Source organism: Haliotis asinina, chromosome 2 (genome assembly GCF_037392515.1).
Source record: "Haliotis asinina isolate JCU_RB_2024 chromosome 2, JCU_Hal_asi_v2, whole genome shotgun sequence".
Taxonomy (NCBI): domain Eukaryota; kingdom Metazoa; phylum Mollusca; class Gastropoda; order Lepetellida; family Haliotidae; genus Haliotis; species Haliotis asinina.
In genome coordinates, this window is record NC_090281.1 from 67,629,204 (window position 1) to 67,644,475 (window position 15,272).

Here is a 15,272-nt window from a genome sequence, read left to right on the forward strand (position 1 = left end):
TATCAGATCACTACTTTATCCTATCAAAATCATGTCTTGTTTGCATGTAATCCAACCGTTGGCCAAATTTAAGCTAGGATTGCCAACAAATTCTGCGTTAGTCCATCTGAACTGTTCTGTGGGTGAGAATTCTGTACAACAGTCAGGTATGGGAGGTACAGCAAGGTTAGACTGCAATGAAGAGAGTGTTAGACTGTCTCCCTGCTCCTAGAGAATTAACTTGGAGTATTACTGATGTCTAGAATGATTTGGCAAGTCGATATTGCCAGAAATTAAGGATTAATCGTGACTCCATTTTTATTTCTTTTGCCGATAAATATATTTATTATATTTGCAAACATAACTACATTTGTTTTATAAAAAAAAGCTTGAGCTAGGTGAGACTGACTAATTGACAGTCTACATGTTGACAGGCTGCATGCTCCCGCGAGTGGTCTAACTTCCCTTTCCAAAAGGTCAGAACATGATCTCAAACTGAGTCTTCTCGGTAGTATTGGTCACTCACTGCCATAATCGATGACTACATCTGTTCTTCCAACCATCCAAAATTTACCCATCAAGTTGGCCAAACTAGAGGCTGCTGACACATTATTCTGGATGCCTTTTGACCCTTGCTTGACCATTAGAGCAGTCCAGGTGAAACCTTGTCACACCTGTGAAGACCAATGTACTGCCCCAGCACTGTCTGAATCAGATGCATCTACAGCATTTGATCATCACACCAAAGTTCCCAGTTAAATTCTCTACATGTGTACAATGTGTAAGGCACATTTCATGTGTCCCATGCTAAGCACAGTTGGAATATTGCTATAGGCGGTGTAAGCATATCAATCGCTTTTTAGGTGTACTTGATGGTGAAGAAGAACATGAAGCAGAAAGCTGAAGGTTGCACTGGATGTTGTGCTGCCACAAACAGCATGGTAAGGTTCTGATTCTATATAACTTGCCTTAACCCTGGTATTGTCCTAACTGTAAATGTGGATGTGCCAGTGGTATGATGGATGTCTTGTGTCTTGCATGTGAGCAGTAGGTAGTTTTTAGCATTTACTGTCAAGCCTGCTGGTGTGTAGAGGAAACAGGAGTCATATAGACACTAAAAATCTGTCAAGAGAAATATTTCAGTCTGGTTGATGAAACCCAGACCACATAATTTCACTACTACCAAGCTGTCTCTGCAATGCTGAAGCCTTAAAAGAAGCAAGTCTAAATTTCCTCAGGTTCTGAATCTCTGATCTCCCATGGACTCCTTTTCAAATTAAATAGGTTCATTTGTTACTATCAAAAGTATTTATTCAGAGACTAAGCATTAGTCTAGGAATCACGCTGATCAAACCCCGGCCTGATGCTTGTAGTTCCATCAGACAGATTTCATCCAAGGTAACACATACTCACATATTCATTGTCCAGATAACTTTTATTTACACAATAACTCAACAAATATGGACATATATACAGGTGAATCTGACTTCTCAAGCTTAACAAGTGATAAGAAAATACTCCAGTAAACACCAGTACACACATTTGAGGGCAACTCTCTTGGGCAGCTTGCTCTGATCACACTCAGTAATGACCACATATGTCAGCAGGACATATTGTACCATTGTAAGTTGCTACAGTTCTTGGATTTCAGCGAAGTCATAAATAAAAAATTTCTAAATTTTAAGGCACTTTCTTGTACATACCAGGATGATAACCACTCAAAAATGTCACAACTTTTAATCATCACTGTAACACAAATATCTTCCCTCTAGAAGATGCTAATTTAATGTCAATCCTGCAACCCTCCCCTGGTCAAACAAACAATCCCCTAAAACCTCAACAGAAAGTCTTCTCCATGATGCCCAAAACAGACAGGTCATCCAGAACTGATGACAAGTTGCAGTGATGATGCAGTATAGAACAACACAATGAAGCAGTGATGTTTAAGTACAGTGGCTGAGACTGCTGTCAAGATGCGGAGAGAAGTTATGAGAGTACAGTACATCTCTGTTCAGTGTATCTCACTCTCAGTCTCAACATATCAAATGCAGAAATGATATAAATAAAAACACATTTTGATTTAATGCTTTCAGCAGGACGTACGACTAGATACAACATCTGACTGTAGAGACACTGGTCAGTGGACGATACACAAGGCACTTGTAACACAGTCATCAAGCTTAACCCTAACACAGGGCAGGATAACACGGTCGCCTTAAACTCGACAAACACTCTTTCCTTACACACAGTTTTGAAGTTAATAAGGCAGACTGTTCTGATGGCAGACTCCTGGCACAGACTGAGCAACACTTACTATATCATCACAGGTAACAATACTGAGACATAATTCATGCAGACAACTCAACTCTGAAGAAAATCTCTGTGAAATACCCTTGTATATAATCTCTTGCAATGTCAGTCTATGGAAAGTTCGGAAGTATTCTAAGCCACCAGGATGAAGTATAACATGTCTGTCACATGTTTCACTCAAGATTTCAATCACACATACACATCCTTGACTGGTATGTAGTCAAAATCTGGCAGCTCAGACTTGGTGTCATCAAGGGTGATGCTGTAACTGCCGGATGTTGTTGTGTCATCACCATCCTCAATCTCACTCCGAGGGGAAGTCTGTAATGTGTATGGATTAAAACCAGCTGGTACAACATTGTCTTTCTTTGATGTTAAATTGAAATGTGACGGATATAGCACCTGACCATTTCTACTCCGAGCTGCCATCTTTGTTCCTTTTATAGGCGACATCTTTGACCTTGGCGGTGCTATCTGTCCCAGATTGGACTGGTGCTTTATGGCACCAATACCTAGTCGTATCTTCTGTGGCGAAGTGCATCGGTCGGAGAGGATGTGGGAATCTTCATCACTTCCATGGCCACTGTCACCTGTAGTTATTTCTCCGGAACTGGTACTGTGGAAGTCATCAGCTCGCTTCTGGGCATCTCTCCATTCGATAACCTGTAACATATATAACAAATGTCACGATATTGACCAACAACTAAAGAAATATTGCTTTGTATTATTTTAATTTTCATGCAATAATCTCTATTATGGTATTGGCAAGGAAAGGATCTTATGGCAAATAAACCTGTAAAATTTTGTTCAGTGTTATTAAACATTAATATGTCTTGAATTAATCATATGAATGTTGAGGCCAGACCAATTTTATTTCTTCTTGTATTGATTTTCATCATCAGAAAACCTAGAGGTAGGAGGGAAAAAAATAAATATAAAATCAAAGTAATATTCCTTCCAAATACTCAAAGTATATTACTTTTGGCAATTTATATTTATGAAGTATACATGAGGCAAAATCAATCTAAAAATAATTCTTGTAAGTTTACATTTTTGACCAACAAAAACATTAGGCATTTAATTTTTGAGCAAGGAAAATAAATTTTAATTCTTTTTTCGTATGCTTGAAAAAATGTGACAGGCGGATCCATAAAACAAGAAATAAAATTGGACTGGCCTTACGAAACACAAAACTCCTTTGAGGTACCAATTTCCTTCCCCCAAAATGTCCCTCCCATCATCAATGCCCAACCCTTCCTCCAGTGCCTTGTCGTCCACTGTAATCCCCAGCTGTTTGTTGACTATGTCGATACTGATTCAGGCAATCTCATGTGGAAATTACAGCAGGAAAACCATTGTCCATCCACTTCCTGGTTATCTCTATACATATTTCATTGTAGTGTTGTAGACAATGGTCATTCCATTAGTGACCAGGTGAGACCATAGCAATAGGGCCATTGTACTTGGTAAAATACACTTGTCTTTAAACAGTACTTTTAATCCTAATGATACAACCATACAAAAAATACACATCTACATATTGTAAAAGTTATTTAAATGAAAGAAACTTGAAATTACTACACTGTGTACAAGTTAAACTACCATTCACAGATGAAGTTATGCTAGAAATCTTATTACAGAAGGTTTTGCCTGAAGTTCATGCTGCTGAAATCAACATGCAATTGACGATTGGTCACAGGGCCTGACAGAGACAATTACAACCAGCTTAGATGCTATCTACCACTAAAGACAATATTTCTCTCTGCCGTGTGGCTTTGTTGATGGAAGTGGATTGCTTACCCTGAATACAAACTTTCCCTGAGATTGCTATCAATTATGTTGTAAGAAGACACAGATTGGATATGTTTGTTTTAACAACACTAGTGACTTGTTTATACACAGGTCAGTTACAGCATTCCATCAAGATAGTGACTTGGACATGGACCACCACTGTTGGCTTTGTTTTACATACAGGACAATCTTGGTAATACAGGATTGAGTGGAACACAGACATGGATATTTGGAGTTCCGGTCAAAGGTTTCGTTATTTTAAATGAACAAAAAATAATGAAACACTACACTTTTTGCTGTGTGCAAGATTAATAACAAGTACCTGTCTCAGCTGGGTTACTAAATGTGCTTTAAAACAACTCTCATTATTAAGGCTTTATTGTGGGTTTTATCACTGATATCATGTTCACATATACACTGCAGACACAAAGAATGTCATACAATCTATAACAAGCAGAGTTGAGAGACCCCATCCTCGTCATCCACTCATGAACACCAATAATGTGCTTGAACTATTTTTCCCTGCCAAAGAACACTTAGGGATCACATATCAACACTCATCTTACCTTGAAACTCGCAACTACAGGTTTTAGAAACACCCCCTTTACCACTTAAACTTGCAGAACACATTAGTTTCCCAATTGACCTGACATCACTTTGAGATATTTACAAATCTGTTTCCTCTCCAACCATCTCCAAGTGCCCAAAACCTCAGAAACAATTCCCCCAGGCCTTGCTCCCTAGACCCTCTGTAGCCTTGTTGACAAAGGTGCTGATCTCTGAGTTTTACCACCTGTGATCTTTCAGCGTCTATTTAGACAGGGTACTCTAATTGTCTCCTGGGGATGAATCATGGGGGCTAGACTGTGGAGACGCAGGAGGGGAGAGAGCTAGGCGAGCGATGTCTGCAGTGTTTAAAGGTGGTTATCAGACTAAATCAAGTCTTGGGTGATCTTCCAATGTTCTTATTAAAAGCATGAAAAGGTGCAAGTACAGGTGCTGGAAAATCTGAAGATACTGCTGGAAGCAGTGATGACACTGATATGAAACAAGCCACTCCTGACGACAAATAATCTCGAGCCCAGAAACACACAGTTTGTAAAGTTCAACCAAAGACAATAATGTCAGTTAAGAAATCAAATACCAATCAGAAAAAGGAAAGAAAAATATGCTGTGAGTGCTTTTAAATAATTTGAGCTACCCGAGACACAGAAACAGAATGTGTCCACTCACCACTGTAATAAGCATTCCACTAAAGGAAAAACAAAACAGGAACAAATGAGTGATTGAAAACTCACAATAGTACTATATCCTGTACTAGTGTTCCAAGTCTATAAAAGACACATTCAAAATGTAAAACATCTCCAAACTATGAAATTGTAAACATTCCTTGAAATTTTGTTTCTCAATGTTTAACAATCATTTAGAAGTCCATAGAACAAGGAAGACTGGATAATATGGATGACACCATAGTCATTGTTTGTTATTGCAACCCACTTTAAACTGCTACTTGTGTATCTATGCTTTAATAATAATTCAGGCTGGAATTATATAAGTGATACTGACATGCCTCCTGAATACCTCCCCCCCCACCTGTGTCCGTGCTACCAGCATTATATCCTGAATATGTATCATGAGTATGAAGGCTGTCATGACTACACTTGTGTATTAACACTGCATGTTCAGTTGCTCTGGTCCTCTCACAACAATCATTCCTGAGGCCTAGAGCTCAGCATATTTGGTTTATTGTTGGTCATTTCCTGCACTTCAGCTGGACATACCTTGTGCAAATATACTAAACTTGGTGCTAAACACTGCATGGTATAGACATAGTTGTTGTGGAGGGGCTAGGAGGATCATGATTCACCTGGTTTACGACACAATCAAGTTTATGATAGTCTGTCGTAATAAGCATTGCCACAAGTTCAGTTGCAAGACACTGGTACCAAGCTGGATGTGTTGGTTATGTTTGAGGACAGACTAACAGACAGGCATATAGATACAGAAAATTCAAAACTGACACAGAATTTGTGTCAAAAATGGGAAAGATACTTTAACTAAAATATAATTTTGCTTTAACATAAAATGCAATGATTATATGGCACTAACTTCTTAATAATTTTACGGGAACCATTCTCTTACAACATATATACCATATCCAAGACTTCTCATCTATATCTTCTGTAAATTGCAAAGTACTGATAACAACATATTATTAGGGGCAGGATGTGTTCATCCCTCTTAATTTTTACCTGTCATACAAAGTTGACACATTATACTTCAATATTTACACTTTTGGAAAGTTGTGACAAACTTACTCAACTCTAAGCCTTCTAAATGATACAACGTGTTGTCAGCACACATTGTGATAAAAAGCAAGGAGAGAAAGGCCAACCCTGTAGGCCGCCCCTAACAAGGGAGTTTACCTGACACTGCAGACCCTCACCACACCTCCCCCTTCCTCCCTGATTGTATCACAACAATCACACAGATTGAGTTGTCACGGGGTTACAGGCCATGAAATCCCCCACAGTTCTAATTATGGTGCTCTTCTCACTCAAACACAAAACACTATGATTGACCATTGTCTACTTGTCAATCTATTTTCCCTCATTTATTGGAAAAAGGTTCTTGGCTGTTTTTGTAAATGTTTTCAAGTGGAGAGCAGGAGCTTGGATTCATTGTGGTGGATATGTAGCGCAGGATGGCCAATATCTCTGGTGCTGGCTGATCAGATTTCAGGGATGGAATCATATTTGAAACTAACTTACTTTGATGTTTACATAATTTGAATTACAAGATAATGGATGTGACAACATAATTATTATTATATTCAAATAACTTGTGAAAAGACACATATTTCATTTCTAATACTTAAATATTATTGTGTAGTATTTATCATGCCATTAACTGCTTGAAACATAGGTATTAAAGCAGGGAAATAATCAATCATCTCTGCAAACTAACTATATTATTTCACTAGGTATGGAAGAACAGTGCCACTCAGTATTTGTGCATTAATGGATTTCACACAAAGGTGCAAAGAAGTATGTCCATGTTCCCAATGTGTAATTGTTTTCTCAATAAGCTGTGATAAATCGCCAAGTAGGTGTCATACCTGGCTGAATCTAATTAACAAAGATCAATTAGTGGGCAGGTGAGGTGTCATAAAGCAGCGAGGCATGAAACAAGGGTCACTCTGATTCACACCTAGAGTGTATCCCCGTTCACCTTGCCTTTACCTGTGTTTTACTGCCCATTGTCCAGCTGATAAGTTTCACCAGCAAAGAAAAACCATCAATTTGTAATGTGGTTTCAAATAACACTGACCACTTAGGTGGTATGGCAACAATTGGGTTTGAAAGAATGCTGAAGCTGAAAGAGTTCTAGTTTGTAGAAGACAATAGGCAGATATACTTGAGAAGGAATAAGAGGTTTTCATTAGTGTCAAGTTAGTAAGGAGTCCCTATGGCTTTGTGATTTTAGTTATTCATATGTAGCCTGTGCGACTCTTTTATCATGTGCAAAAGGCACTAGGTGTTACTTAGTGCAATTTGTTTGTTTGTTTGTTTGTTTGTTTGTTTGTTTCTTTATTTATTTATTTATTTATTTATTTATTTATTTATTTATTTATTTATTTATTTATTTATTTATTTATTTATTTATTTATTTATTTATTTATTTATTTATTTATTTATTTATTTATTTATTTATTTATTCATTCATTTATTTGCTCACCTTTGCATTTGCTGCCATGATCTTGTTTTGTTCCTGGGAGCTGGTTTCACTGTTCAGTCTTTGTAGAGCCTGGTGTAAACGGAAGGACATGAGTTGGTTTTGACGCTGATGTTCCCGATCTGGTACAACATGTTCTACATTTGTGGAATATGTGGTGTTGGAGGGAGTGTCATGGGAGGACACCTGCAAATAAAGTGAACCAAACTGCTCATTACTTGTACTAGCAAATTTGCCTGTGAATTATGGTTACCTGCTTGCACACAGACATTTTACAGCTATATTGATATACACAGTGGCATTGTGGACACACACATCTGGTGGTGACAAATCACTGCAGGTGCTCCTTGCGAATGGAGAAATGAAAATGACACTATCAAATACTTCTGAGTGAACTGATCCATATGGCCTTTTGAAACAATTACCTGTCTCATGTCATATCTACATTAGCAAATATAGCTAATGATGAACAATCCATTCATCTGGACCTAGCATGTCTGCTGCTTGATACAGGTGCTGTCATGTACCCAAGAAAGCTGATCAATTATTTAACCAGAAAGTAACAGTGTCCATTTTGGAAATCCTGATATTTTGTATGACAATTTGTTCTATCCCAATAATGCCACTGACCCCAGCTCCTCAGCAGGGTCTGCCCCAATAAATGACATATTTGCCTTTGTATATTCACATATAATTTACTTCCAGGAGAAAAAGTTAAGTTTTGATAAGATGAGGTACAGATTACAAGGTGAAATATAGCTGCGAGCAGCGATGAGGGCTTCTTGGATGTTATGCAATACATCCATTTGCATCTGTTACGTACTTCCAGTAGTAGTTATGGCTACAGATAATATTGATACATACTACTGCCAGTAATGGGGAAAGCGTAATTCTTTATGTTTGAATTCATGTTGGGTTTGAAACAGATGCTATCTGTATTAAAACATCAAAAGAAAAATAACTTTGTGGTTGTCCATTCAGTAATCAAAGAGTGCATACGGCACAGCGATCTGTTCAAAATATCCAAAATATAAAGCTATAGGTTAAGCTGAATGTGATTCAATGCTGCTACATTCCAAGTCGGTTTACACAGTGCACACACTCTTTAAAAAATGAAAATATTTGTCAAAACGTCTTGAGCAAGAAGAATTACAGAGATATAGCACCCACATGATTGAATAACTCAACCTATTGATGGTGTGTGATAAGTGAGTGGAAAGCTTTAATCTAACCTCTCCAAATGGAGAAATCCTAGTATATTACTCCAGGACAAAAGATATTAAAGCTATAGAATTCCACTGGAATTTCTACACTGCATCTATACTAAGGAGGAATTAATGTTTATGAACTAACGATGATATTTGCTCTTTATGTAAAACTGACCAGGGAGACTTGTCAATGTGAATATGTAAAACAATATGGGAGAGTTTGGGACTGTTTTTGAATAGTCCTCATAAAATAGGATTGAGACGCTAAACGTCGGTGTATGCCTTTCCACACCTTGTGTGCTAGCTGAACTACTAACATCTGTAAACTCGTTAATAAAAAATGTGAGTTTGAACTTGAAACAATACGAGCAAGTCGGCCTATCACACCGCTGCTTTGCGAGACGCTGTAGATTTGTTTACTCGCGACTTGGAACGAATTTCACGTGCTTTTCATGCTCATGCAGAGACAATGAGGGTGAAAAGGAGAGAGATGCAAGTAAATGGATTTTTAATTAGTCTTGATCTTGAAATCTATTTAAATGCATGTAAAATCATTTATAATATAGAAAGAATACGGAAGCTCGACCGGAAATAGAGTATAAGTAATTATAAGTTATATTCATGGTTTCCTTGCTGCATCGGTAAATATTTCTACTGTTTTAGACATGGAGACGCATCGGAGGCCCCACGCCTAAACAGAAGGGATATTGACTGATACACATCAGCCTTTGCTTGTTTTGAATTTTACGTATGCACTACAAAACACACAAATACCTTTCACTTTTTCGCATTTTGAGTTTGCTCTGTAAATGGAGTTGCAGCAAATAACTGTAGGGAATTTCAGCTGAAGTTGAGATAAAATGTATCCGGTAACTGTTAGTACTTTTGACATAAATAAAGATACATATTTATATACACAGGACTCATACAACTTTGAACGGAACAGTTGAACTTAGAAACAACAATGAGTGCTGGTGTACGGTCTTGTGAGACAGGTGTTTGAAAAAGCGGCCGTAATCGTCTTCCCGCTTTCCTTCAGATTTTCGTGCTCTTTCCAAGTGTTAAATGTGAAATGCTGCACCAAGTTTTGGCACATACCGCCGCTTATTCATGGGCCGTCGGTGATAAAAAGTAGTGCTTATTTCCTTAATATGCAGAAACTTGGGGATTTTGATGGCTAGTATTGTTTACGGTGATGTGTACATAGAGGCAAGCACTTTCGATAGATATTTAAAGCGGTCTAAGCACAAATATTAATAAATTTGCTCCGCACTCTTTCCTTTCATTTGGGGTACGTCTCAAATGTTTTCTCTTCTTTTTTAGCTAATGCAGTGTGTATCGATGTCAAAACGGTGCATTTTAGCAAAGATGTGACTGTGTGTGGGAGGTGCCTAGAGACAAAGTATGGCAAGTTTGAAAGCGGTAGCTGTTGTAGTTGTAGTGCAGCAGATTTTGGGAGCACAGTAGTCAGAATTGGGCTGAAAAACAGCAGCAAAAACTTCAATCGCAAATAGCGGCCAAACGGTGCATTTTAGCGACTCGGCGCAACAGATGAAATTGTAGACATTTTGATTGCGCATCTGCTCAAGAAGTTTGGTAGTCATTGCAGCAGTAGTTTTGGAGATTATTGCATTTCAAATTGAAAATTTTGAATTAATTTTGATTTATCTGCCCTTTGCTATTGGACCCACAGCCTAGAGATTTTAATGGGGAATATCTACACCTCGGTGCGCATCTGCCTGATTTTTTTCAAGCGATTCTGTCCACTGGTGCTCTTTGTATCGCTGGCACAAAATACGGCGGAAAAATAAATAATAATAAAAACATCAGTAATTACAATAGGTCTTCTGCCTTATGGCAAGAAGCCCTAATAAGAAAAATCGTTATTTTTGAGTTTTTCGGGGTTTTGACACTTGCATTTGATAGCATGCCAAACAAACAATTTTTTTAGTCAAGGTCACCAAGGTCACGTGTCAAGGTCATTTAACTGGTTAGACACAAGAAAAAGCACTTTTTTTCGCGAGCTAAGGCGACATTGTTATGGCATATAGGCTAAAAAGAATTAGTGTTTCTGCTTTGCCCGGACCCGCTGTATCATATGCGCTGGTTAGATTTGCTGACAAACTTGTCCGTTGTCTGTTCGTACGTCTGTCCGTCAAAATACTGTATCTCCATTATCTCGGAAACTATTCAATGTACGGAGTTGAGATTTTGCACACTGCATTCCCTTGACTGTGTGTATCAGTGCTGTAAAAACCAAGTCATTCGGATTTCAACTTTTGTTTCTATGGCAACCCCGATAAACGAAAAACTTCAATCCAAGATGGCGGCCAAACGGTTAGAGATATCGAATTTTGACCCCCGCCCAAAAATGTTCGGCTTCACATGACCAAGCCACATGCAAAATATGGAAGCGATTGGATTAATAGTAATGGAGTTACATGCTGTTTTATGCCGTTTTAGACGCATATTAGATTTCTCCAATTTTCAAAGCCATATGACCGCCAAACGATGAAACTTTTGATATACATGTAAGAACAGGAAATGTTAAGCATCTCATGCTGATGCACTATGCCGATTTTCACGTCATTCTGTGTAGAACTGTAGTAGATACAGCGTTTCAAATGTAGTGTCACCAGAATCTGCTGAAATCCAATATGGCGGCCAAACAATTCACATTTTGACATGCATCAAAGAACAAAAAATGTTTAACACATCAAGTTACAGCACAGTGCGAGATTTTAGCTGCATAGCTGTAATAGTAATGGTGCTGCGATTTTTTGAAAATACATCTGAGTTGAAAATAAACAACAAAAGTAAACATCTGAATATGCGTAACTAAGCAAGATATCGCAATATACTTCCACTTGGTACATATATCAGGTACCTGTTCTATATCTGCAAAATCACAATGTTCTGCAGTAAATATTTTCAGAGTTATGGATTGCGGAAAATGCGTACTTCACAAAATCTGCAAATTTCCTTTCAACAGCTTCAATCCAATATGGCCGCCGCATCACGTGACTTTTGATATATGACTAAGAACAAAAATTGTTCACCAGCCAAAAACAACTTCAGAACATGTATTTCAAGCGTTGTAGCTGCTAAGTTTGCCTTGCAAAAAAAATCACAGAGAAGCCTGTATACGTTTTTGAAGACAACTTTTGCCCTAAAGTAGCATCTAATGTGACGGCCATCAAATCCACATAGTCCCATTTGACGATGTCGTTGCGTAGGGAGGTGCCTAGAGACAAAGTATGGCAAGTTTGAAAGCGGTAGCTGTTGTAGTTGTAGTGCAGCAGATTTTGGGAGCACAGTAGTCAGAATTGGGCTGAAAAACAGCAGCAAAAACTTCAATCGCAAATAGCGGCCAAACGGTGCATTTTAGCGACTCGGCGCAACAGATGAAATTGTAGACATTTTGATTGCGCATCTGCTCAAGAAGTTTGGTAGTCATTGCAGCAGTAGTTTTGGAGATTATTGCATTTCAAATTGAAAATTTTGAATTAATTTTGATTTATCTGCCCTTTGCTATTGGACCCACAGCCTAGAGATTTTAATGGGGAATATCTACACCTCGGTGCGCATCTGCCTGATTTTTTTCAAGCGATTCTGTCCACTGGTGCTCTTTGTATCGCTGGCACAAAATACGGCGGAAAAATAAATAATAATAAAAACATCAGTAATTACAATAGGTCTTCTGCCTTATGGCAAGAAGCCCTAAATATACTTTGATGATTACTGAGCGCAACACTGACATATTGAAATACCTATGATTTGCAACCCCCTACAAAGGTGTGGATAGCTGCATCTGACAGGCTGATAGCTTGATAGTTCCACAAGCTACGGCCAGATTACTTGTACATTTCCATGACAGATCACACAACGATCACACGACAATCCACAGATCGCCTGACATCAAGGCCTGCAGGAACTACATTCTTTATAGTTGGGGGCAATTGATATGAATTTCAATTTGACCAAAATTTGCTGTTGAATGGAGGTTGTACATTTTGAGTGACAAGATAAGCATGTTGATATCATGATTGGGGTGTCAGTTTCACAGGGATCACAGTTCAATTATAACCTCACCATGGGTCAGTGCTGCCTCAACAGTTTGTCAACGTTACTACACCCATGGATTTATCTTGATAACTTTGGCATTTGGGGATGGGATTAGTGGAATAAATAACCACATCCCCCTGCTGATCAACAAATTCACATCACAGACGAATTAGCTGAAGCCATGTCAACAAATAAATACTGAACACAGCATTTGACTGTCAATTAACACACCGTTAACATAGCAGGCCTTTGTCAAGTCGGTTCTTGTTGCAATGCTTGTAATTACAATTCATCGATACCAGGATAATAATACCAGTGCTGATCCCTGATCGACAAACTTTTGTTTGAATTGACACTTTTTCGTATCGTAATTGTTATGCATTTAATGCTCTAATCTCTAACACATTTAGAGTTAAAATCAATATATTTTAGGTCTAATTATTGTTAATGAAATAAACAAAGAGACAAGATTTGAATCAAGTTTTCCAGCTACTATGTACATTTCACAATATACTGTAATTGCTGAAACCATCTGAAACATTATCCTATAGCTAGCCAGAAGAGAGAGGGGTAATGACTTAGTCCACATCTGGTAAACATTCCACTTTTTGTTAGTACATCATAAGCAGAAAGAAAATATACTCCCAATATGATCTGATTTGAAGGAATAACAGTTAGTAATATTAGCAGTGGGTTGTGTGAGTGAGTGTGGTTTTACGCCGCTTTTAGCAATGTTCCACCAATATCATGGCAGGGGACACCAGAAAATGGTCTTTACATACAGCACTCATGTGGGAATTGAACATGGACCTTCAGGAGGACAAGCATCTGCTGGGCTACTCCATCAGCCCCATGGCTTGTGTGAGGACGGTATAAGCCAGGGATAGATAGAAACCCACACTTCAAACCAAAATAATTTTACTTTGGTTCACTAAATAAATATTTTACACCTATTTTGAAAATTAATAATTTGTATTTAAAAAATGAAAAGAAAGCATGATTACTCCTATTAATAACCCCACTGGAAATTTAGAAAGATCAAATTCATGTGGCTTTATGTACAGTCTATCTGGGTGTAGCTGATGAGAGCTTGTCTGGGCCTGTGGTAGAGATGGGGAAGAACTGGGCTAGGACAATCCTTCCCCATGTTTTTTGTTCAATCTAAGCTGTTCCCTCCAAAATGAATATCAAACCAAAGTAAAACCTTCCCAACAGGCTAACAACTAGTCTCTGAAATTACCATATTTTACTGAAAAAAAAAAGTTCACAGTGAAAACAAAAATAATATGATGAAATGGAGCCCTGAGACTTTCTTCATTTTCAGAAACTGTGGAAATCTAGACTTGCCACATTTTCTAGACTTGCGTGGACTTTCTTGGATATATATACTTCAAGGTCTGTACGACAGACTACCTTCCCAGGAATATGTGCCAGCATTCAACTACATAATGACAGAAACCGAAGCTATCATATTTTCTGTATAATTGCCATTTGAATTCTCCAGCTTGAAACAGAACCCTAACAAACACGATCAGATTGAATACTTGAGTGGATATTCTGTATTAAGAAATATCATGCCTGGATGAATGAAAACCTGATTAGAACATCTTCATGAATGAAATATAGTGTACATCCATGCAAAAGTAATGTAAAGGTAGAGTGTTTCAACTGTCATCTGTTTTAGACCCACAAAGACATCAGTAGTTTCATTCCACAGGTGAGTCCCCCTCCAACACTGCTGGTTCTCCCCCTAGTGTAATCTCACCCTGGATCCCTATGTCAGGGGTGTTCTCTCCGCCACTGTTCCAACCAATAACTTCAGCAGGCATTTGGGGATTATGTTTAAAGGGCCTAAGAGACCACACAATTATAAAGTGGGTTTACTTTCACATAAAGTTCTCCACTAATGTACAAGTTGATGAAGATAAAAATATTTGGGATTTCCATCTTAGGATGCATTGTGATGTGAACCTGAATGGCTGAGGTGCAGGACATTAAGTGCCATCAAGTGATGTTAATATCACCATATGGCACATTCATTTCCCTAGGACGTGTCAAGTACAAGATTTGTGGGGATGTACCTGGGATTATCATATACAGAATTATTGCTGTGAAATATCAATATTTCATAATTCAATTCAGACAATTATACTTCAATAATACCTATCCTAAAACCCCAATCCT

General features: G+C 38.1%; 1 protein-coding gene across 2 annotated transcripts in view; it reads right to left on the reverse strand.

The window, feature by feature from the left end:
• Positions 1-1,395: 1,395 nt before the first annotated feature.
• LOC137274192 (protocadherin-11 X-linked-like) overlaps positions 1,396-15,272 on the reverse strand; it is a 75,347-nt gene continuing 61,470 nt past the window's right edge. For both annotated transcript variants that reach the window (XM_067807244.1, XM_067807243.1), the window contains 2 exons: positions 7,819-8,001; positions 1,396-2,952 (listed from right to left, as the gene is read on the reverse strand). In XM_067807244.1, coding sequence (XP_067663345.1) covers positions 2,479-2,952; positions 7,819-8,001 — 657 coding nt within the window. In that variant the 3' untranslated portion in view covers positions 1,396-2,478. The remainder of the gene's footprint in view (positions 2,953-7,818; positions 8,002-15,272) is intronic.